The 21987-nt window shown below is 49.2% G+C and overlaps 1 protein-coding gene across 1 annotated transcript in view; it reads right to left on the reverse strand.

Moving 5' to 3' along the window:
- CHAT (choline O-acetyltransferase) overlaps positions 1–21987 on the reverse strand; it is a 50440-nt gene that overhangs the window by 22185 nt on the left and 6268 nt on the right. The window contains exons 5-7 of the mRNA XM_065894136.1: positions 19541–19594; positions 15565–15745; positions 13495–13672 (exon numbers count right to left, since the gene is read on the reverse strand). Of these exons, the coding sequence (XP_065750208.1) occupies positions 13495–13672; positions 15565–15745; positions 19541–19594 (413 nt within the window). The remainder of the gene's footprint in view (positions 1–13494; positions 13673–15564; positions 15746–19540; positions 19595–21987) is intronic.

The following is a 21987-nucleotide window of genomic DNA, read 5'->3' on the forward strand; positions in this document are numbered from 1 at the left end:
TCTTCCCACGCCTTTGAGCTCACAGAGAGCAGGGCCTGGGTCCCCAGCCCAGGTGGGCACAGGAAAGTGTCCATGGCTGGCAATGGACTTGAGTGTGCATGGATAGGTGAGGCTGAGATCTGTGGGCACAGCTCAGAGAGGGAGCTCAGAGGAGCCCAGCCAGCCCCTTGAAAGTCAGGAAACCACTACCTTTGGGGCATGGAGCTTCATGGGATGGAAGGGATGGGGGAGAGATGGAGACAGGAAAGGGATTCCTCACTCTCTGAAAAGCTTCCCACCCTGCCCCTCTCTGCTCCTATAGGAGTCCCTGCCAATGGCCATGGTGCCTGGCCCTGCACTGTGTGCTATTCTGGGGGTCCTTTGGGATCAGGGTGGCTGGGGGCTTCAAAGCATGGGAGGCCTTGGCTAGGCCTGGGTCTGATTCAAACAGGCGGAGAGGAAGGGAGATAACAGTGCTGGAAAAGGCTCTGAGGCTAGGCAGTAGACACCCAGGCTTGTGGGTGGAGCTTGTCAGTGATGCCTAGCCACTTGGGGAGGGCCTGGGCCTGGGGACCATGGGCAACCCCGATGTTACACACGTTGGTCCATGTCTCAGTGAGCTCTGAGAGCCCAGGCTTGGTATTTGCCTATGAAACAGCCCCAAGGCCAGTGTGGAGTGGGCAGGCTGCAGCTCCCCAGGAAGCCCACGGCAGGCCTGTCCATCTCAGAGGCTGGGGAGCAGGTCTGATGCCGCCTCTATGCAGAAGAGTGGGAGTTTGGCACTCTCCTTCCCAGCCGGGTGACTTGAGGCTGGCAGCAAAAAAGGCATCAGTGCCCCAGCCACCTCCAGGCAGGAGAGAGGGACCCCTGAGGAGGGGCTGAACTATCACCACTGCGTGCAGGTTGAGCAGGGCCCCGGAGCGCAGCACCAACCAGCGGGAACTGGGTCCCAGCTCATTAGACAGAGTGAAATGGGAGCAGGACAGCAGAGCTGGGATGCCAGGTCGCCTTGCAAATGAACTCCCTGCATACAAGCAGCTGATCGGTCAAATGCTGACAAGTTTATCGTGTAAGGCAGAAAATGAACTACACCCAAACTCATCCACCATGACTCCGGCCCAAACGTAATGGAAACACGGGGCAGTGGGCTGGAGGCACACGGCAGGAGCCATTTGTCTTGTGACATCCTCATCGAGCACATGGAGGCTCGTTTAATGTGGTAAATCAATCTTCCTCAAGGAGCCCCTGCTTAATAGGTAGAAGTCGGAGTTGAGTAATAGGAGGAGCTGCCACCCATGCCTGGGGGGTTGACAGCTTCCGCGATGCAGAAATTCCAGAGGCCATGCGGCCTTGGAGGGCCCTGGAGCTTCTGTTAGAGGTTGAAAGCATCCAGACTGTGACTAAGGTGAGCAAAGATAAAATGAACACAGCACCTCTGCCTTTAGAGGGCTGCAGACCCCTCAGGTGTTGCTCCCCGACACATCCACCTGTGCACACGCACACACACAGATAGACACACAGCCCTCTGGGATCTATTCCCTGGGAATAGATAGTCTGGGAGATGGAGGCACTGGGTTCCTTCTCAGACACTTAGAGCTTCTAAATATTTGTCAATCACATCTGAGCATCTTTCCTCCGCAGATAAAGGAATCACAGCTCCTTTTGGGAGGGAAGTCTGCCATCACACCTCTCAAATTCTTCTCTACTCAATGGCTTATGGGGTGATCTTTATACTCCCAGCCCCTAGAGGCTATGAGGAGGCCAACAAAAAGTATGTCCAAGCTATATTCTATCTACAAGAAACTCACATCAAATATGATGATATAGGTTGGGTGAAAGGAAATGGAAGAGGACATATCCAGCAAATATTAATGAAAAGAAAGCAGGAGTGGCTATATTAATATCAGATTAAGTAAACTTCGGAGCAAAGAAAATTACAAGAGATGTCGAGGGATATTACATTAAAAAAAAGGTCAATCTACCAAGAAGACATAGCAATCCTAAATGTGTATCTACCAAACATACCTCAAAATATGTGAAGCAAAAACTAACAGAACTGAAGGAAAAAAGGACAAATCCACAAGTGTATTGGAGACTTCAACACCTCTCTCTTGATACTTGACAGAACAGCTACAGAAAGTCAGCAAGGATATAAAAGAAATTAACAACACCATCGACCAACAGGATCTATTGATAGAACACTTCACCCAACAACAGCAGAATGCACATTCTCTTCAAGTGCCCTTGGAATATATATGCCACAGTAGACCATATCCTAGGCCATAAAACACCCTCAACTAATTGAAAAGAATTGAAATCATACAAAATGTGTTCTCTGACCACTGGAATCAAGATTTTTAAAAACAGCAGAAAAATAAATGTTCCAAACATTTGGAAACTAAACAACACTCTTCCAAATAATCCATGGGTCAAAGAGGAAATCTTAAAGGAAATTTAAAAAAAAAACATAGAAATAAATGAAAATAAAAATACACCATATCAAAATTTGTGAGACACAGCTAAAGCTTTGTTGAGAGGGAAATGTATAGCACAAATGCTGACATCAGAAAAGAGGAAAAGTCTCAAATGAAAAATATAAGCTCTCAACTCAAAAACTTAGGGAAAAAAAGCAAAATAAACCCAAAACAAGGAGGAGGAAAGAAATAACAAAGAGCAGAAATCAATGATATTGAAAACAGGGGAAAAAAGAAAGAAAATCAATGAAAAGAAAGATGTTTCTTTTCAAAAATCAATCAAATCTCTAGCAAGACTAACGAAGAAAAACAAAAGAGATAAAAGACGTAATATCAGGGATTAAACAGGCACATCACTATGGATCTTGCAGATATCAAAAAGATAACTTTTCAGAAATACTATGAACAACTCTACAGACATAAATTTGACAACTTAGATGAAATGGACCAATCCCTTAAAAAGTATAAACTACCACAATGCACCAAATCTGAAACAGATAATTTGGAGACCCTGTAATTATTAAGGAAATTGAATTTGTATGTTTAAACTTTCCCCTCCCCACCAAAATCTCCAAGCCCAGATGGTTCTAGAGAAGTCTACCAAACAGTTAGGGAAGAATTAACTTCAATCTACACAATTTCTTCCAGATAATATAAAAGGCGGGAACACTTCCCAGTGTTACCCTGACACCAAAACCAGATAAAACAGTACACCACTGCCACCACCCCCAAACACATGAAAAAAACAACCAACTACAAGACAAATAACCCTTATGAATATAGATACAAAGATAGTTAACGATATATCAGCAAATAGAATTAAGCAACATATAAAAAGAATTATACACTGTGACTAAGTGGGGCTTATTCCAGGGATGCAAACCTGGTTCAATATTTGAAAATCAATTGATGTAATCCACTGTATTAACAGACTACAGAAAAATCACATGATTATATCAATTGATGAAGTGTAAGTGACAAAATTCAACATCTTGTCATGAAAAAATCTCAGAAAACTAGGAATAGAAGGTAATTTCCTCAACTTCATAAACAGCATCTACAAAAAAAGCCTATAGCTAACATCATACTTAAGGGTGAAAAGACTGCATGCTTTGCCCCTACGATGAGGAACAAGAAAGAATACCCATTCTTACCACTGCTATTCAACATAGTACTGGAAGTTCTGGCCAGCACAAAAAGGCAAGAAAAGGGAATAAAAAAGAAACATACAAGAAAGAAAAAACAACTGCCTATTTTCATACTACATGATTTGTCTATGTAGAAAATTATAAGGAATCTACCAAAAATAACCCACGTAGAACTAATAAGTGAGTTAGAAGTTCACAAGGTACAAGATAAACATACAAAAATCAATTGTATTTCTGCATACCAGTGACAAGGCAGGAACACCAAAATTAAAAATACAATGTGATTTAAATCATGCAAAACAAATGAAGTACTCCAGTGTAAATCTAACAAAACCATACAGGACTTGTATACTGAAACTACAAAACACGAATGCAAAACTTCAAAGATCTAAGTAAATGGAGAGACATACCGTATTCACACGTTGGAACACTCAACAGGGTGAAGATGCCAATTCTCCCAAATTGATATACAAGCTTAACACAGCTCCCATCAAAATCTCAGAAGACTTTTTGTAGATATAGACAAGATTATTCTAAAATCTATGTGAAAAGGCAAAGGAACTAGAATAGCTAAAACAATTTTAAAAAACAATAAAGTTGGAGGAGTCATTGTATCCAATTTAAAGACTTACCACATAGTTACATAGCCAAGAATGTGCGGTATTGGCAGAGAGATGAACACATAGATCAATGGAAGCAAACAGAAAACCCCAAAATAGACTAACACAAATATGTCCATTTGATTTTGACCAAGGTGCAAAAGTAATTCAGTGTAGGAAGAATGGCCTTTTCAACAAATATTATTGGAGTAATTGGACACTCATAGGCACCCCTCCTCAAAAAAGCTTGGATAAAAATCTCGTATATTAATGCATATGTGTGGAATCTAGAAAAATGGTACAGATGAACTGGTTTGCAAGGCAGACATAGAGACACAGATGTAGCGAACAAACGTGTGGACACCAAGGGGGGAAAGCAAGGCGAGGGGGATAAACTGGGAGATTGGGATTGACATATATGCACTAATATGTATAAAATAGATAACTAATAAGAACCTGCTGTACAGCACAGGGAACTTCACTTCGCTGTATAGGAGAAACTAGCACAGCATTGTAAAATAACTATACCCAAATAAAAAAATATTTTTTAATCTCATATCTTATAAAAAATTAATACAAAATGGATAGTCAACTTAAATGTAATATTATAAAACTTTTAGAAAAAAATAGGAGAAATTCATCTTTGGGATCTCGGGCTAGGCAAAGAATTCTTAGAGTTGATGCCAAATGTATGATCCATAAAAGAAAAAATTGATAAATTGGATTTCATCAAAACTAAAAACATTTCCTTAGTGAAACACCCTGTTAAGAAGACGAAAAGACAAGCTACATATTGGGAGAAAATATAAAGCCACATATCCAATAAAAGGCTAGTAAAGAATATAGAAACAATTCTTAGAACTCACAGTAAAAAGAAAACCCCAAAACCCCAAACCTGAACCCCAAACAATCCAATTAGAAAATGAGCAGAAGACATGAAATGATATTTCCCAAAAGATGACCTCTAGAGGGAAATTAGCCATGAAAAGACATTCAACATCATTAGTCATAAGAGAAATGTAAATTACAACTATAGTAAGATCACTACATACCTATCAGAAGGGTAAAAAAAAAAAATAGTGACAATCCCAAATGCTGGTAAGGATGCAGAGAAACTGGATCACTTATACGTTGCTGATGGGAATGTAAAATGGTACAGTCACTCTGAAGAACATTTTAGCAGTTTCTTGAAAAATTAAGCATGCAAATATCATATGACCTAGCAATTTCATTCCTGAACATTTTTTTCTGAAATGAAAACTTATGATCACACAAAAACTTATACATATATGTTCATAGTAGCTTTATTTGTAATAGCCAAAAAATAGAAACAACTCAGATATCCTTCAATGGTTATATCACTCATTGTGATATATCCATACTGTGGAATGCAGTATGAACTATTCACACATGCAATAACTTGGATGAATCTCCAGAGAATTATACTGAGTGAAAAAACCAATCTCCGAAGGTTACATACTGCATGACTCCATTTATATGACATTCTTGAAACAACATCATAGGAATGAAGGATAGATTAGTGGTTGCTAGGGGTTAAGGAGGGATGGGGCTGGAAGGGAGGTAGGTGTGGCTATAAAGGGAACAGAGGGATCCTTGTGGGGATGGACGTGTTCTGTATCTTGACTGTATCAATGTCGATGTCCTGGTTGTGATATTGTAAGATTTGCAAGATGTTACCATTCGGGGGGAAAACGGTACAGGTGAGTTTATTTCTTACAAGTACATGTGCAATTATCTCCAAATAAGTTTAATTTAATTTTTTTTTAAAAGTCAGGAGCTAAGAATTTCTTTCTTCTGGGTTCTAGCCACCTTTCCCACAAAGGCAGATTTAAAGAGCTATCATACTTCCAGAATATAGGGGAGAGGTGGTGAGTGGAGAAGGTCAGGAGATACAAAAAAACCCCAAAACCCCTTAGCTGCCTTGTAACCAAATATCATGGTGCTGGTCATAAAATGGACGGTGAGGGCCAGAGAGATGGCACCCAGCGAGAAATGAAAGAGGACAGGTGTCTGGAGTGTGTACACACAGAGCATGTGGTATATGGGGAGCCTGGGGGAGGCAAAAGAGCACCCCAGAGTCAATAAGGGTTAGGGCTCCACACAAGGACTATAGGCCATTCAGTCTGAGGCCATGGGCCACTGTCACTGACTTGCAAGGGCAGTGCCCATCAACAGGTGTCCATTTTCAGTTCACCGGAGTTTTCCAGAGAGGCTGTGGGCTTGGGCAAAACATCCCCAGAGTGTTTCCCCCAATCTAATAAGAGTTATCCCTTAGCGATCACCCTCTGTGTGCCAGGCACCAGGCCACCAGCTTTGCATCCCCTTGGTCCTATCCATGGGTGGGGCTGCTATTTCCACATCCTGGCCTAGGAAGCCAGGCTCCAGGGCACAGCAGTGAGGCACAGGTCAAGCTCAGGCCTCTTGCCTTGGACCACATGCCTCTCCCTGCCTGGATGCTCTCATCCATAAAAGCCTTCACGCTTCCACCGTGGGAGGGAGGGGTTGGTCCCAAGAAACAGCATTCAGCCTCAAGAGACCAGGAGGTATTTCTGGGCCAGTTAAATCAGACATGCTGTGATTGCTAACATGCAATTGTTTTTCAAATCAGCAGACTTGCCTATCTCTGGATGACAGTATTTAAAGAGCAAAATGCCCCATCCCGAGTGGTTCTTGTAAACCATGACCGAGGAGGCCTTCTGCAGACACAGCTACCTTCTGTCAGTTCCCTCCTTGCAAGCAGTGGCTCAGCTCTAATTGGCTGCTGGGGATAAATATTTACGGGACTGTGTAAATGACGGCATATGCCTCCGAAGTCTGCTTGCAGGTTCTCCACGGCAGCACCCATGCAAGCCAGCGGGCTGCGGTGGGTGAGTGGGGTGGAGGTGTCTCCAGCTGGCTATCCTTTTCCTACAAATTGACAAGCACTGTAGTCTTCCAGACTCAGGGCTGGATGTCAAATTAAATTTCCAGACCAGGATAACGGTGTTGGCTCCTCCTGGGTTCGGGAAGGCCATAGCTTCGCGTTGGGCAGGGAGGGAGGTTCTGAGTGGATGTGCACGGCCCTTCTGAGGCCTGAATCCCACCCCTGCCCACCGGGCCCCGCAGATCTCAGGCTGGGGAGACAGATGTTCCTTATTCAGTCCTGGCTCCACCGCCCACCACCTGTAAGGGTGGGGACTCCCTCAAACTGTGGGAGACACAGCCTCCTCTGCTCTGTGGGGATGAAACTCTCGCCTCATAGGCTATTATGAAGACTGATGGCAACAAGGGACAGAAAGCGCCCAGGACAGGGCTCAGCACCAAGGGGGACCTCCATGCACAGTAGCCGCTGATATCCGAATAAGTGGGTCCCAACCTGCACTACACCTGAGGGTGCTTTAAGAATACAAATCCCTTGGCCTCACTCCAGTCCCACTGGAAAATCACCAGCACCACCCAGGAATCTGGGTTTTCGGGGTTCTTTTTAGGAGCGCTCCAGATGATCCTGATACTGTCAGCTAGCCCCAGTCCCACCCACCTCAACCCACCTGGGCTTACCTCTAGTCCCACTTGACACAGGAAAGCCTCCTGGGCTATGACATGCAGAGGGGTGAGGCCTCCAAACACCCGCAGGACTCCTGATGGAGACCCTCATGTGGTTTTATCCTGTCCGCTCTTGCCCTCACGATTCTGCTTATTCTGGTCTCCCCAGCAAGTTGGCAGCCCTCAGGGGCAGTAATGGTACCAGCAGGTCTTGTAGCCCTTGGCCTCCCCGGAGGGCACTCCATGTGGGCTGTGCCCCACTGGCAGTTACTGGACCTCCATGAGCTCCACCCTCTTGATGTCATGGCAGAGGGTCAGGGGCTGGGCAGCCTGGGGGTTCACAGAGGCAGCCATCCTGGTTGGGGGATCAAGGAACCATCTCTGGAAAGACAGTGGGTTGATGAAGTCAACTGCCCCTCTGGGTCTCAGCTGACCCTGTGAGAATACAGGGGTGGATTTTGTCTGAGTTCAGGCTCCTTGCTCCAGGCCTCCACCAGGACAAGAGGAGCTCAGCATGGCTAAAGCCTCCTCCTGGACAGTGCCAGCCTGGGCCCAGTGCCCACGGACTGGGTCTCTGCCTGGGTCCCAGGAAGGGAGGTGGAGCCCTTGGGACTTCAGCTGAGATACCCCGGAAAGTTCAACCCATTTCACAGAATTAACTGTGGTTTTACTGTGAGCCAGAAAGACCCCCAAGCCTCACAACCACAGCCAGCAGCTGCTCCTGGAACCAGGAGAGAGGCTTCCCCGAGGTTAGGGCTTTGGGAGCAGCATTTGCAACAGTGACCACCATCCCTGGGTCTTTCCCTGGCACTCTCATCCCCTGCCGTTCCAGTGTCCCCTGTGTGGACACAGCCCTCCCCCCTCCCCCTCTCCTCCTTCCTGGACTCTTCACGGTGACTGATTGGCTATTCCCTGTGTTGTTAACCTCTTCTGAAAGTGTTCTATTCACCTTCTGCCTCAAGTGGAGGGTGGCCCCCCTGAGGGCCCACCTCCCTGAACCCCCTCCTAAGAGACTGTTGTGTCCCCTCATACTCACCAGGGGACCAGATTGGTAGGGGGCTTCCCCTTCTCTGTTCCTGCTCCTAAATGACTCCTCCTCCCTTTACCTTTGGAGCTGTAGCTGTTGGGCTTTCATCCCTCCCATCACACCCTCCTCCTTGCTGCTGGGCTCTGCTGACTTCTTCACAGTGCCCGGCCATGATGACCTGGGCTCCTGGCTCAGCTTCTTCCTCCCCATCAGCACTCTGGCCGTCCTTCCAGTAGCTTGGACGTCCCCGTGTGTGTGACCTGGCTGGCATACTCCTCTCTCAGCCCCTTGACTTCTCACTTTTGACAGTCTAACCTCAGTACCCACTCCCACCATCACATCTGGGGATGTGCCTCTACCAGGAGCCAACCCCCTCTGAAGCCTATTTCAAGCATGCCGCACCCTGACCACACTCTTGACTCCTGCTTCACACTCTCTTACCTCCCACTGAACCATGTCTCACCTCTCTGACACCCCCAAAACCCTTGGGCCCCACTGCCTATTTCAACTCTCCACCACCCACCCCTTTCTTTTACTTCCCTCCTGTGATGGGCTGAACTATGTCCCCCCAAAATTCCCAAGTTGAAGTCCTAACCCCCTCTACCTCAGAATGGGACCGTATTTGGAGATGGGCATCTTTACAGAGGTAATTAAATTAAAATGAGGTCACTGGGGTGGGGCCCTAGTCCAACATGACTGGTGTCCTTATAAGAAGAGGAGATGAGAACACAGACATCCACACACACAGAGGGAAGACGATGTGAAGACACAGGGAGAAGATGGCCATCCATGAGCCAAGGAGAGAGGCCTCAGAAGAAACCAACTCTGTTGACATCTTGATCTTGGACTTCTAGCCTCCTGAAGTGGGGGAAGATAAATGGCTGTTGTCTAAGCCCCCCAGTGTGTTGTACGTTGTTATGGCAGCCTGAGCAGACTAACGAATCTCCTTACTCAGTTCAGATTCCAACATTATAGTCATTCCCCTGCCACACCTGCCCCCCACTCCCTCCGTTATGCTCACCAACCTTGGCTGAACCCAGCAACGCTCCTTCTCCTTGCCTGAATCTCAGGACCTGAACACTATGGCGGGGGGAATGCAAAACAATGCTACTTAATTTCTTCTAAAATGTATGACCCCAACCCCTCAAATACAAGCTCGACATAGCCCATGAATCTTAGCAAGTTTCCTGAGTAGGCTGTCTTTTCCACTTTGCAAGAGGCTATTCCATGTATTCTCTTCTGCCTCCAGTGTCCCACCCTCGCCTCTCTTGGTGCATAGCCGTGGCTCTGCGGATCTGAAGCCAGAAGCCTCTAGTCAGGAACCTGCTCTTATTCCTGCTACCACAGCCACATCCCCGTGGACCTCGGGCCCAGCTCCTGTTTTCCCTGTACCAGTCAAAGGCCTCTGATTCTCTGGGTTCCATTTCCTTTTGCCTTTGCAAGAATTCCACCCCTCTGTTTGTCTCTCTCTCCTCATTAACAATTTCACTTCCTGGATTACTTCCATGCACTTGCCTCTCCTACTAAAAACATTGCCCTTGAGCCCCATCGTCTTCCCACCACTTCCATTTTCCTGCTCCTTCCAGTACCAAAGTGTCTGAAAAGAACCACCCACCCTTCAAGATTCTACTCAGTGACCGTCTCATCAACAATTCCCTCCTGCTGTTGGATGGCTTCCATCAGCATACAACCATTCACCCTTCCTAGCACTCTAGTCTGACTTTGGTGAAGGTCACGGATGACTTAGGGTTGCTAAGCCCAGCGTTTCCTCTCTGTCTTGCTCTTCCGCGAGCTCTCAGCAGCATCCCACGTGGTCAGCGGCTCTCTCCTTCCCTCTTGGATTTTCGTGACTCATCTCCTGGTTTCCTCTTGACTTCACAGGCTGCTCTTTTGCAATCCCCTTTGCATCTTTCTCTACCTGACCTCCAAGGCCCCATTCTTCTGTTTCCAGATGATCTCACCCAAGTCCGTGACTTTAAATATCACTTCTGTGCTGATGGCTCTCAAATTTATATCTCTGTACCGACCTCTCCCTTGAGGACCAGACACATAGATCTAACTTGACTCAAGGCGTCTCAGCCCTAACGTACTTGGAAAGGACTTCTCCATTCTGTTGCCACTTCCCTCACCTGGTTCTCATCTCAGTGAATGGTACCACCATCTACTCAGTTGCTCACATCAAAAACCTAGGACACTTGCTCCTTCCTCTTTTCCTTATTGTCACTTCTAGTTTGAAATGTATCTAGACCCCACCCGTGTCTTTCCATCTTCACTCTCCACTCTAGCCCAAGCTGCCTTAATCTTTCATTTTTACACCAAAATTGTATCCAAGTGGTTTCCCTGTTTTCCTCCCACGGGAAGGGGCACTCCAGAGAGGAGAGTCCTGTGAAAGATTGGCTTCCTGCTGTGCAGATGACACAGTCAGTGCTAACTGGATTAATTAGATTTCCAAAGGGAAGGCGTGTTTGCGCCCCCTCCTTTCTGCGGTGCTTCCTTTAGAAACAGCACTTCCATTCAGAAAGCCAGATCAAGTGCCATTAACAAATTAATTCCGATTAGCGCACCCAAGCACTCAAACCCCAAGGCAGTCCCGGTCAGTTCTGCAGAGAGATGGCTTGGGCCTGGCCTGCTAATAAAGTGGGAACCGTACTGGAAGCAGAGGCGATTCTTTTGATGCCTGTCTCTTTCCCTGGAGGGGAGAAGAGTGGGATTTGATTACACCATGGTCTGCTGAGGGAATCAACTCACTTTCAAATCATAAGTTATTAATTCCCCCACTTGGCAGTGAGTTCGGTGAGAACAGGGTCAACTCTTACACCTCCCTGCGACCCATGCAGCCTCCGATTTAAGACCAACCACTTTAAAGTGCCCAAGAATCGAATGAAAGAAAAATTCATTGGTAAGTGGGAAATAAGTCTGGGGCCCAGTATCCTTAGTAGTCCTTCATTCTTTTTTATTTTTTATTTTGTGGTACGCGGGCCTCTCACTGTTATGGCCTCTCCCGTTGCGGAGCACAGGCTCCGGACGCGCAGGCTCAGCAGCCATGGCTCACGGGCCCAGCCGCTCCGCGGCACGTGGGATCCTCCTGGACTGGGGCACGAACCCGTGTCCCCTGCATCGGCAGGCAGACTCTCAACCACTGCGCCACCAGGGAAGCCCAGTCCTTCATTCTTTTATTTAACAAATATAACTGGGGACTAGCTGTGTTTGCGACAGCAGATTCAGAAGTTAAACCAGGCAAGGCCCCTGTTCTCCTGGACCTTGTAGACTTGGGGGGTGGGGCAGGACAGATAATCAGCACGAATCAAACAAATGAAAAGCTGACTTCAGAGGGTGAGAAATGCAATCAAGATGAGAAAACAGGACAAGGGGACAGAGTGAGCTGGGGAGAGTTGGGGGATGCTCCAGGAGGGGCTAGGGTGGGGCACCTGAACTGAGTTTGGGATGCTGCAAGGAGCCAGCCAGCCCTGGGGGAAGAACCTTCTAGGGAGAGGGAAGTGCCTGTGGCCATACATCCAAGCCCCATCACTTTCTCATTCCCTCAGTACATTTAGCATGGCCACCTTTGCCAGCCAGACTGCTCTCCTCATGGTACTGGCAGGTCAGACGTGGCCCTGCTGGGCGGTCGACTTTGCCTGCAGTTGGTGTACTTGCCTGGACACTGTCCCTCCCTCCTGCCCCTCTCACTCATGTCACAGGGCTTTGCTCAATTCCCACCTCTTCCTACAAAGCCTTTCAAAAGCCTCCCAATTAGAAGGGCTCCCTCCCCTCTCTGAGGTCCTGGAGCATTTATTTGGCACCTGCTGGCCCGACTGCCTTATATGGGTAGACACTGCATTACTATGTACTTAAATCTGCTCCCTCATCTGTCGTCCCTTCCCCGATTCCTATCGAAGGGGCTGCTCAGGGCCAGGGGCTCATCCTCTCTGTCCCTTACACTCCCTAGGCCTATCCCAGGTCCTCAGCTTACTTACAGACACTCCGGGAGTCCAAATGGTCACCTGGCTGCATCAAAACCTGAGGGGCAGACAGAGGTTCACAGAAGTGTCACCCCTCATCTGGGAATCTCTAGCGTAGACAAGAAAGGAAGGCTCTCCATCCAGTTTCTGAGAATAGGGCTCGCTTTGGGTTTGAAAAGTCGTTTCCAGAAGGATGATCTGAAAATTGTAAGGCTCTTCCTGGATTTCTTATGGGAACGCTCAGAAACTTTCATAAGAGCAGCAGCCTGCAGGATAAGGTCAGCTTGAAGGTGAAGAGTTCTGGGACCGTGAAATCACAGGAAGGAGGCAGCCAACCACCCTCCCAGAGGTGGGCTCCATCCCAGATCCCCACCTGACAGCTCTTCCAGTGACTCAGACTCTTGAAATGAGTACCATCCCTGCCCACCAGTAAAACACAACTGCTTCATTGCAGCTGGCCTTCATCCAGCTCGTAACCTTCCCTCCCTCAATATTCCTGGACATCCTCAGATTCCAGGGCTAGTCAGCTTCACCCAGAAAGCTAGCACATTGTCAGATGAATTACAAGGGCACAAAAGGTGCCTTCAGTTTCAAGGCACCTCAGCTGACAGTAGGACATGCCATCGGTCGTGCGTTGGAGGGAGGCCTGAGCTCCCCGTGCTATGGCAAATGGGGATGAGGCATGGCGCCCGACCCTGGAGGGAGGGGAGCCGATGGGTGTGAGGATGAGATGAGCGTGGAGATGCACTGGGCACTGCTGCTAACCTTTCACGAGGACCGTCCTGGCCTCAGCCCACTCGCTCCTCCCGTCTGACGTCAGCAGGCCGATTGGAGGTAAGCGTTCATCCTCGTTGGAAGCCATTCTGACTATCTTTCTCAACTGAGTGAACAGATCCCCCTCACTGAGACGGCGGAAATTAATCACAACATCCAAGACAAAGAACTGTGGGGGAAACAGGTCAAAGACGTCACTCAGGGCGGTCAGCCCAAGGCGTCAGGCCCTCCCTGAGCCTCCACACGGGGCCAGGGCGGGGATGCTCGGGCCCATGGTTCCCAAGGTATGTGATGGCTCTGAAGAGTCATAATGTGGGGACCAGCCCAACACTGCTGACTGTGCTGGACTCCAAACTGCCCCAAATCAAAGAAGGTCAGATTAAACTTACTAAAGAAAGCTTGTTTCTGTAGTTCCTAGATTACATAAAACCATTATGTTTGTGGGGAATTGAGTAGAAATGGATACAACTGCTGTTGGAGGGCTGTGTCAATCAAAACTGAAAATGTGCATGCCCTATGATCCAGCAGTTGTTCTTATAAATACGTACTCTAGCCTAAGGCTTAGAGAAACGTATACTCTTGTGCCCGGAAAGACATAAAGGAATGTGCATATCAGCCTGTTTGCAATAGCAAAGCGGTACAGAGAGCCCAAATGTTCTCCAGTAGGGGAATGGTTAAGTAAATTGTGTACTCATCCAGTGCATGTCTATCCAGCAGTTAAAGGGAATGAACTAGCTCTAGGTACATCTACGGGGATAGATCTCAAACACACTGGTGAGTGGAGAAAAAAAGCAAGTCAGCGAATAATATGCAGAGGAAGATTAAAATTGGAGAAACAACACACAAAATGCTCTACGCGTACGTGTACACACAGACATGTGCACCTGCGTGTGCTCAGTGTGTAAGGCTTGTGAGCTGTCATTCAGCAGTTTTGAAGCTAGAGCCTCGGGCATTGTAAAGGGTTTTATTCCCAGCCCCAGGTCAAGAACGTTTGTCAGCTGGTTGACGTGAGTGCCTGGTCCCACACGCTGGACAGCATACAGGTGGCCTGGCTCAGGGTGGGAGCCTGAGAGCGTTTCTGGAAGGGGTAGACGCTAGGGTGCGTGGGCGCTGGGAAATTCTGGGTTTGACTTTTGAACGAAGATGGAGAAAGGTTCTCGTTCTGTGGCCGGCCAGGTGTCAGGTGGGCTTCGAACCTGGGAACGGCCATCCTCCGATGGCGGACTTAGGGCTCCCGGCTTAGACTGAAAATGTCAGATGAGCCCAAGAAGAAAACACTGTAGAACAAATACCAGGGGAGTCCCCAGGGTGGATGTCAAACTTGGGTTTTGACAGAAAACAAAACAGCTTTTAGTCAGATGGAATATTTATGTGGAGCCTCAATATATAGAATATACTGTCTGTTGTCAGAAGTCCTCATGCTCGCCCTGTCCCCTGGGCCCCCATGGACTCTTTTTTGTTCCCTGGAACCCAGTCTGAGGACCTTGTGGGATTGTGACACTGGCAGACCTAGGAGGACTTCTCACCCTTGGACAAGCCACTTAACCTAAGTCTCGTTTCCTCATCTGTCAAATGGAGATTCCAAGGCCCCCTCTGCAGGGCCATCGTAGGATCAGATGGGATGAACGGAAGTGCCAAGCCTATGGTCTGGACATGGAAGTCCTGACAGTCAGTCTGTAAGCTGTCCATCTGTCTGTATGTGGTCTCCAGGAAGACCACAGCCTGGATGACTGCATGTGGAAGGGCTAAGGACATGCTGGGTCTCATTAACGACTCTCAGTCCATCCAGGCGGTTCTTTGAACCTGACCTGGCTGGTCAGGACTGAAATGGGAACCCACTGAAGGCATTCTCAATTGATGACTCTCCTCGTTCTTAAAATCCAACCAGCGGAGAGAAATGGGACTGACCAGGAATCAAGACACCCCACTTTGGGGCCACCCTGCCCCAGCTCACCGTGTGACTCCGGGAGGGGGTTGAACACCCTTGGAGAAGCAGGAATGGATGAACACACGTGCGCCCTCCCCAAGCCTGAAAGGCTGCAGCAGCAAGGGGCCGCCTACCTGGTTGCAGCAGGCCACAATGACGTGCTCAGGCTCCGGCATGACACTGCTCTCCTGGGCCACCAGCGTGTCCTGGGTGTGGCCGGGGAGCCGGTAGGAGGAGAAGAGCCCGTAGTACTGCTTCATACAGAGCTGCTGCCCTGACAGCTGGCCCTTGGCACAGTCAGTGGGGATGGAGTGGCTGGAGGGGAGGGAGGCAGGGAATCAGAGTTGATTCTACTCTAACCTGATTAGGCAAAGTGGACCAGAAACACCAGAACTGCATGACGATGGCTGTCAAAGAGCTCGATTTGCCACTTTCCAAAGCAGTGGAGTGCCCCGTGGAGCCCCTCGGGGTGTTCTCCGGCCTCCATTAGTCTGCCTCGCCCCGGCCTCATGCACTACATGTGCACGGGTGCGGATCTGGCCATCTCAGCCCTCTGGGCCTTTGCTTCTGCTGCTCTGCTTGGCACACTTTCACCCTCACTCCTGCTCTCAACTAATGTATTTAGAAAACTCCCGCTACTCTTTTTTTTTTTTTTTTTTTTGCAGTATGTGGGCCTCTCACTGCCGTGGCCTCTCCCGTTGCAGAGCACAGGCTCCGGACGCGCAGGCTCAGTGGCCATGGCTCATGGGCCCAGCTGCTCCGCGGCATGTGGGATCTTCCCGGACCGGGGCACGAACCCGTGTCCCCTGCATTGGCAGGCGGACTCCCAACCGCTGCACCGCCAGGAAAGCCCCCATCTACTCTTTTTAGAGCCTACTCCTTCATCACCTCTTCTAGAAACCTCCTCTGAGTTCAAGGTGGAAAGTTCTCTTTCTCCTGTGGTCTCAGCGTGTCTCGTGTACTTTCTTCCCTCCTTTTTTCTCCTTCTCTCTCACTCTCTCTCTTTCCCTGTCTTCCCTCCTTCTGTCTCCTCCTCCTCTCCCCCTTCTGCCTTCCCTTCCTTTTCCTCTTCCTCTTCCTCCTTCTTCTTCTCTCTCTTTCTGTCTCTTTCTCCCCTCCCTCCTTCCCTTCCTTCCTTCTTTCCTTTCTTCCTTCCCTCCTTCCTCCTTCCTTCTTTTCATCCTTTCAGCCAACAAACGTGACTGAGCACTCTCTGGGGCCAGGCACCAGGATCTGGGCATATAGCTGCAAACAAGACCTGAGTTTCCTGTTCTAATGGGGCGCAGGTCTGGGGTACGTAGTAGGGCAAAGACAGCAAGCAGGTAGTGAGACAGGGTGATGAGATAGTGACTGGTGGGGCAGAAGGAGTGACCAGGGACATCCTCACTGTGGACAAGACCTGTGAGCTGAGCCCTGAGGGTAAGAAGCAGGCAGGAGGTGTGCTGGGTGGGGTGTCCCACGGCCCTGCTGCTCCAACTGTGGGTGTCGGACGGAACTGTAATGACCAGCTCACGACAGGGTGAGTGTGGGACTCCAGAAGGAGCTTTCAGAAACTTGTAACAGGTTGACAGACGACGTTTGTGTGTGTTGAATCTAACGATAAAACAAATGGTGTCGTATTTTGTACCTTTGGGCCATTTTTCTGCTAATTCATTTCTGCGGTGTTTTACAAACACTTTACTAAATTGAAAGAATATATCGGTCCTTCACCATAGATCATTTAAGGAACACTCGTCCAAGGTGAAAGGAAGCCAGTGCGTTGAAACTGAGTAAAGAGATGGCCAGCGAGGTGGGGAGACTTGTGAGTCTCCTTGGCAGTGGAAAGGTGGTACCGTTTCATTCTTGGGGCAGTGAAAGCCCCAGAAAGTGAGAGCTTTCAGGGGCAGGATTTGATCTGTTTTGCTTTCGTAATGGCCCTGGTTCTGTGTGGAGAATGGGTGGAATTGGGTCAAGGGAAGAACCAGGAAGGAGGCTGTGGGCTGCTGGGAAGGTGATGGGCCTGGGGAGGGGGTGGGAGGAGGGGAAGGGAGGCATCTGCACTTGGACTAGATGAGCAGGCGAGGGAGAAAGACACCTCGGGTGATTTCTAGGGTCCCGGATTCACCACTAGGGGTGTGTGGTGCATTTACTGAGATGGCAGGACAAGGTAAGGGTCCAGCTGGGGTGTGGGGAGGGACCCCAAGGGCCCACTGGGGATGACTCAGCTTGCAATGACCGGGAGGTGCCCTGGTGGGGACGTCAGGGGGTCAGATAATGGAGTATGGGGCTCATGGGGACCGACACAGCTGTATTTTGTGCTGTTGAGGTGTCTGTCTTGCCAAACGGTCTGAGAACATTTCGAAGACAGGGATGGGGCCTTATTTCCCTTCACCTTCCCAACATCAATTTGCAAGGTGAGCAAATGAATAAATGAGTAAATGAAGCGTCTAAAACAGGCGCTTGGGCAATGGCATGAATTTCCAGCCTTATGACATTTACGGTGATCAGATGTGGGAACCTTCACTTGGATATGTGTGGGTATGCATGTCTGTGTGAGTGTGCCCACATGCACGCGTACAAGCGCACGCACACACACGTGGGAGTCTGGGGTCTGGACTGTCAGCGATGGAAGGGTACAAGGTCGTGGGTGGTGCCCTTCCTCCTCTGCTGTCCAGCTGGACAAGGTAAGGGATGAAGCGCTCTGAAATCAGAGAGTTGGAGTGTCAGTAGCACTGAGTTCTGGGGGATGGCAGAGCTCTCCCAGCGAGGAAGAGAGACACCAAAAAAACACCACGAGTAACAGTAGCCGGAAGGTCTGGTGACCCAGCGAGGGAATGGTACGGTGAGGAGTGAGCAGACAGAAGTCTAGGAGCGTTTGGTTCAGAAATGCATGGAGAGCCTGCTGTGTGCCTAACTTAGGGCTGAAAGCTTTGAAGGCGTCATCTCATAGGACAGTTGCAGCAGCCCCAAGAGGCTGCTACTATTATTATTTCCATTTGACAGACAGGGGTATATAGCTAGGAGTGATTACTCACCCAAGATCGACACGTCCTGTGTTGTGGGTGTCAGAATTCAGACTCAGGTCTGCTGACCCCAGGGCCCAAGCCCTGAGCTACTCTGCACTTTGGGTCTGGGGGCCTGCCCCCTCCTCTCCAGAGGAAACAGCCCTACCCTGGAGGGGCTGCAGGTCTAAGCCTCCCCCACAAGTCTGGCTAAGACTCGGTTGGATCAAGTTAAAAAGAAAGTGAAGTTTGCCCCTGTGCCTTCCTCACTCTGCCACCTCCTGGCTGTGTGACCACGGACAAGACCCTTAACCTCTCTGAGCCTCAGCTTCCTCGTCTGTGCAATGGACATTGCTTTGGACCCTTCTTTCTTTCCAGCATCTGACGCCCTTATATTTCCTGCCTCTGGGGACTCTGAGACCCTCTCACGGGGTCCCCCACGTCCTCTCACTCCCTCTGCTGCTCCTGGGCACGTGGTGCTTGGCTGGAAAAGGGACTTTCCTCCTAAAATCAGTGATGATCCACTGTGCTTATGCAGCTCTCTCCATCTGTCAGGACACCTTTGGGTCCACTGAGTCAGCTCACCCATTTCTCAAGCTTGATGGGGTTGAAGAAACAGGCTCAGAGTGGGGAGCCCATTCCTTTCACGTAGTGAGTAACAAGGCTGAACTCACCATCACCGCGCTCCAACCACTTTTCCTTCCCCACCTTTTGACATGCTCTCTATATTCCTGACATGCTGAATCATGGCATGTGTATATATAAGACGTATGGAGGGAGGGGGGCATTTTAAAGAGATCAAGGAGGGATCGTGCTTACCCCGGGCAAAGTAACCATTAATGGCTAGGCCAGCTGGGGTAAAGGTCATTCTGATGCTCAGGAAGTTCAAGGGGGCTGTTTGCTCTGTGATGGGAGCCCAGAACACAGAGCTGGAAAAAGGCAAGTTCTCTGCCCTCTGGGAGCTCCTTGGCTAGTGTGGTAGGGAGACAGATGGGTCAACAGACTGTGCCAGAACAGGGTACTACCCTTCGTGGTCAACAGACTGTGCCAGAACAGGGTACTACCCTTCGTGGTCAACAGACTGTGCCAGAACAGGGTACTACCCTTCTCAGGCTGGGCTCTGTCCTACCTGTCCAGCAGGGCCTTGTAGCTGAGCACACCGGAGATGAGGTTGGCTGCAAACCTGCAGAGAGAGATGAGGCCTTAGTTTTTCCTCTCCAGGGCCCAGGCTCCCTCCCTCCCTCCATCCTTCAGCTCCCTCCCTCCCTTCTTCCTTCATTCCTTCTTACTTCTCTCTCCACCTCCCTCTGCCCCTCCCTCCCACCTCCACTCTGTCTCTCCCAAACTCATGGACCACCCACCAGATGTCTGGCCTTGATGGTACACTAATCAGGTGGGGTTCCTGCTGCCCCGCCCCTACCCCCATGCTGTCGGTCCTTCACAAACCTTGGATTAAAAATGGTCCTGAGCATATACACACTAACAAACGTAGTAAGGTAGATAGCTAGGGGGAAGCAGCCGCAAGGCACAGGGATGTTAGCTCGGGGCTTTGGGACAGCCTGGAGGGGTGGGATGGGGAGAGTGGGAGGGAGGGAGACGCAAGAGGGAAGACATATGGGAACATATGTATATGTATAGCTGATTCACTTTGTTATAAAGCAGAAACTAACACACCATTGTAAAGCAATTATACCCCAATAAAGATGTTTAAAAAAAAAAAAAAAAGGTCCTGAGGAGAGAACTGGGGGGGAGGAGAGGAAACTGGAAGGTGACTGAAGAGGAGGAGGAGGAGGGAGAGGAAGCCAGGAGAGGCCACAGAGCAGGCAAGAGGGGGTTGGACAGTCAGGGATGGGGTTCTTCCAGGTGAAGGCCTGTGCTGGGGCTGGACTGGGCCAAAACCCCGGGGTTCTGGGAAATCCAATCTCCTGGGGAAAGTCAGTCATTTTGTCCCCTTAATGCCAATGAAAAGGAAAGCGGGTGCTGGCGTGGGGAAAAAAGGCACCAGACAACCTTACCACGGGACTCTGTCATCTTTTTTTTTTTTTTTGATCTTTATTAGAGTATAATTGCTTTACAATGGTGTGTTAGTTTCTGCTTTATAACAAAGTGAATCAGTTATACATATACATATGTTCCCATACCTCTTCCCTCTTGCATCTCCCTCCCTACCCTACCCCTCTAGGTGGACACAAAGCACCGAGCTGATCTCCCTGTGCTATGCAGCTTCTTCCCACTAGCTAGCTATTTTACGTTTGGTAGTGTATATATGTCCATGCCACTCTCTCACTTTGTCACAGCTTACCCTTCCCCCTCCCCATATCCTCAAGTCCATTCTCCAGTAGGTCTGTGTCTTTATTCCTGTCTTACCCCTAGGTTCTTCATGACATTCTTTTTTTCTTAAATTCCATATATATGTGTTAGCATACGGTATTTGTCCTTCTCTTTCTGACTTACTTCACTCTGTATGACAGACTCTAAGTCTATCCACCTCACTACAAATAGCTCAATTTTGTTTCTTTTTATGGCTGAGTAATATTGCATTGTATATATGTGCCACATCTTCTTTATCCATTCATCCGATGATGGGCACTTAGGTTGTTTCCATCTCCGGGCTGTTGTAAATAGAGCTGCAATGAACATTTTGGTACATGACTCTTTTTGAATTACGGTTTTCTCAGGGTATACGCCCGGTAGTGGGATTGCTGGGTCATATGGTAGTTCTGTTTGTAGTTTTTTAAGGGAACACTCTTGCACTGCTGGTGGGAATGTGAATTAGTACAGCCACTGTGGAGAACAGTATGGAGGTTCCTTAAAGGACTCTGTCATCTTAACAGCCCATGGATGATGAGCCTGGCTTAATTGCATCAGGAGGAAAACGCCCCCTTCAATGCAATTTTGAGAACTGTTTCCGGAGGTTGTTCATCCATCCACACACTTCCTTCTGCCCAGGGAAGGCCTGGCTGCAGGGGAAGGGGGAAGACTGCCCCCGGCCAGCAGGTTGGCCGAGCTGGTCTTGGTGAAGCAGGAGGTGGGCAGGGGTCTTCCAGCATAGTTGAGCCCTGCTCAGAGGCCAAGGTGGGCCCTGCCTCTTTTTTTTTTTTTCCTCCCTCTGAACTGTCCCCATGCTGTGCCACTTTTGGGTCTTGAGGCCAGAGACCTGGGTTTGGCTCTGAGAGACTTTGGCAGGGAGACCCTTCCTCCCGACCCGACCCTTGCGTAAACGGCCCCTCCGTTGTCATCAGTGGGCTCAGAGGCTGTTCCAGGGACTCAGTGAGCTCTGAAATTGCAGCAGATGGCAGAGACTCTGGTGGTGGCTGGCGGGAAGAAACCATTTCCACTCCCTCAGAGCCTCTGTCCAGAGCTGGGGGCTGCAGGGCAGCAGAGGTCCTCTGAGATAGCCTGGGGCCGTGGGTCCCAGTAAGAAGCCCCAGCCTCAAGTGCTGGCAGGATCAGAGGCTTCAGGCTTCCTCCCAGGGCCTCAACCAGGCCCAGACTGCCATGGGGACACCTGGGGGCCCGCGACCTCCCCACCCCACCCCAAATAGATACATTCTGAGGAAGACCCTGTGTTTGTTA

This window comes from Phocoena phocoena, chromosome 16, assembly GCF_963924675.1.
Source record: "Phocoena phocoena chromosome 16, mPhoPho1.1, whole genome shotgun sequence".
NCBI classification, from domain to species: domain Eukaryota; kingdom Metazoa; phylum Chordata; class Mammalia; order Artiodactyla; family Phocoenidae; genus Phocoena; species Phocoena phocoena.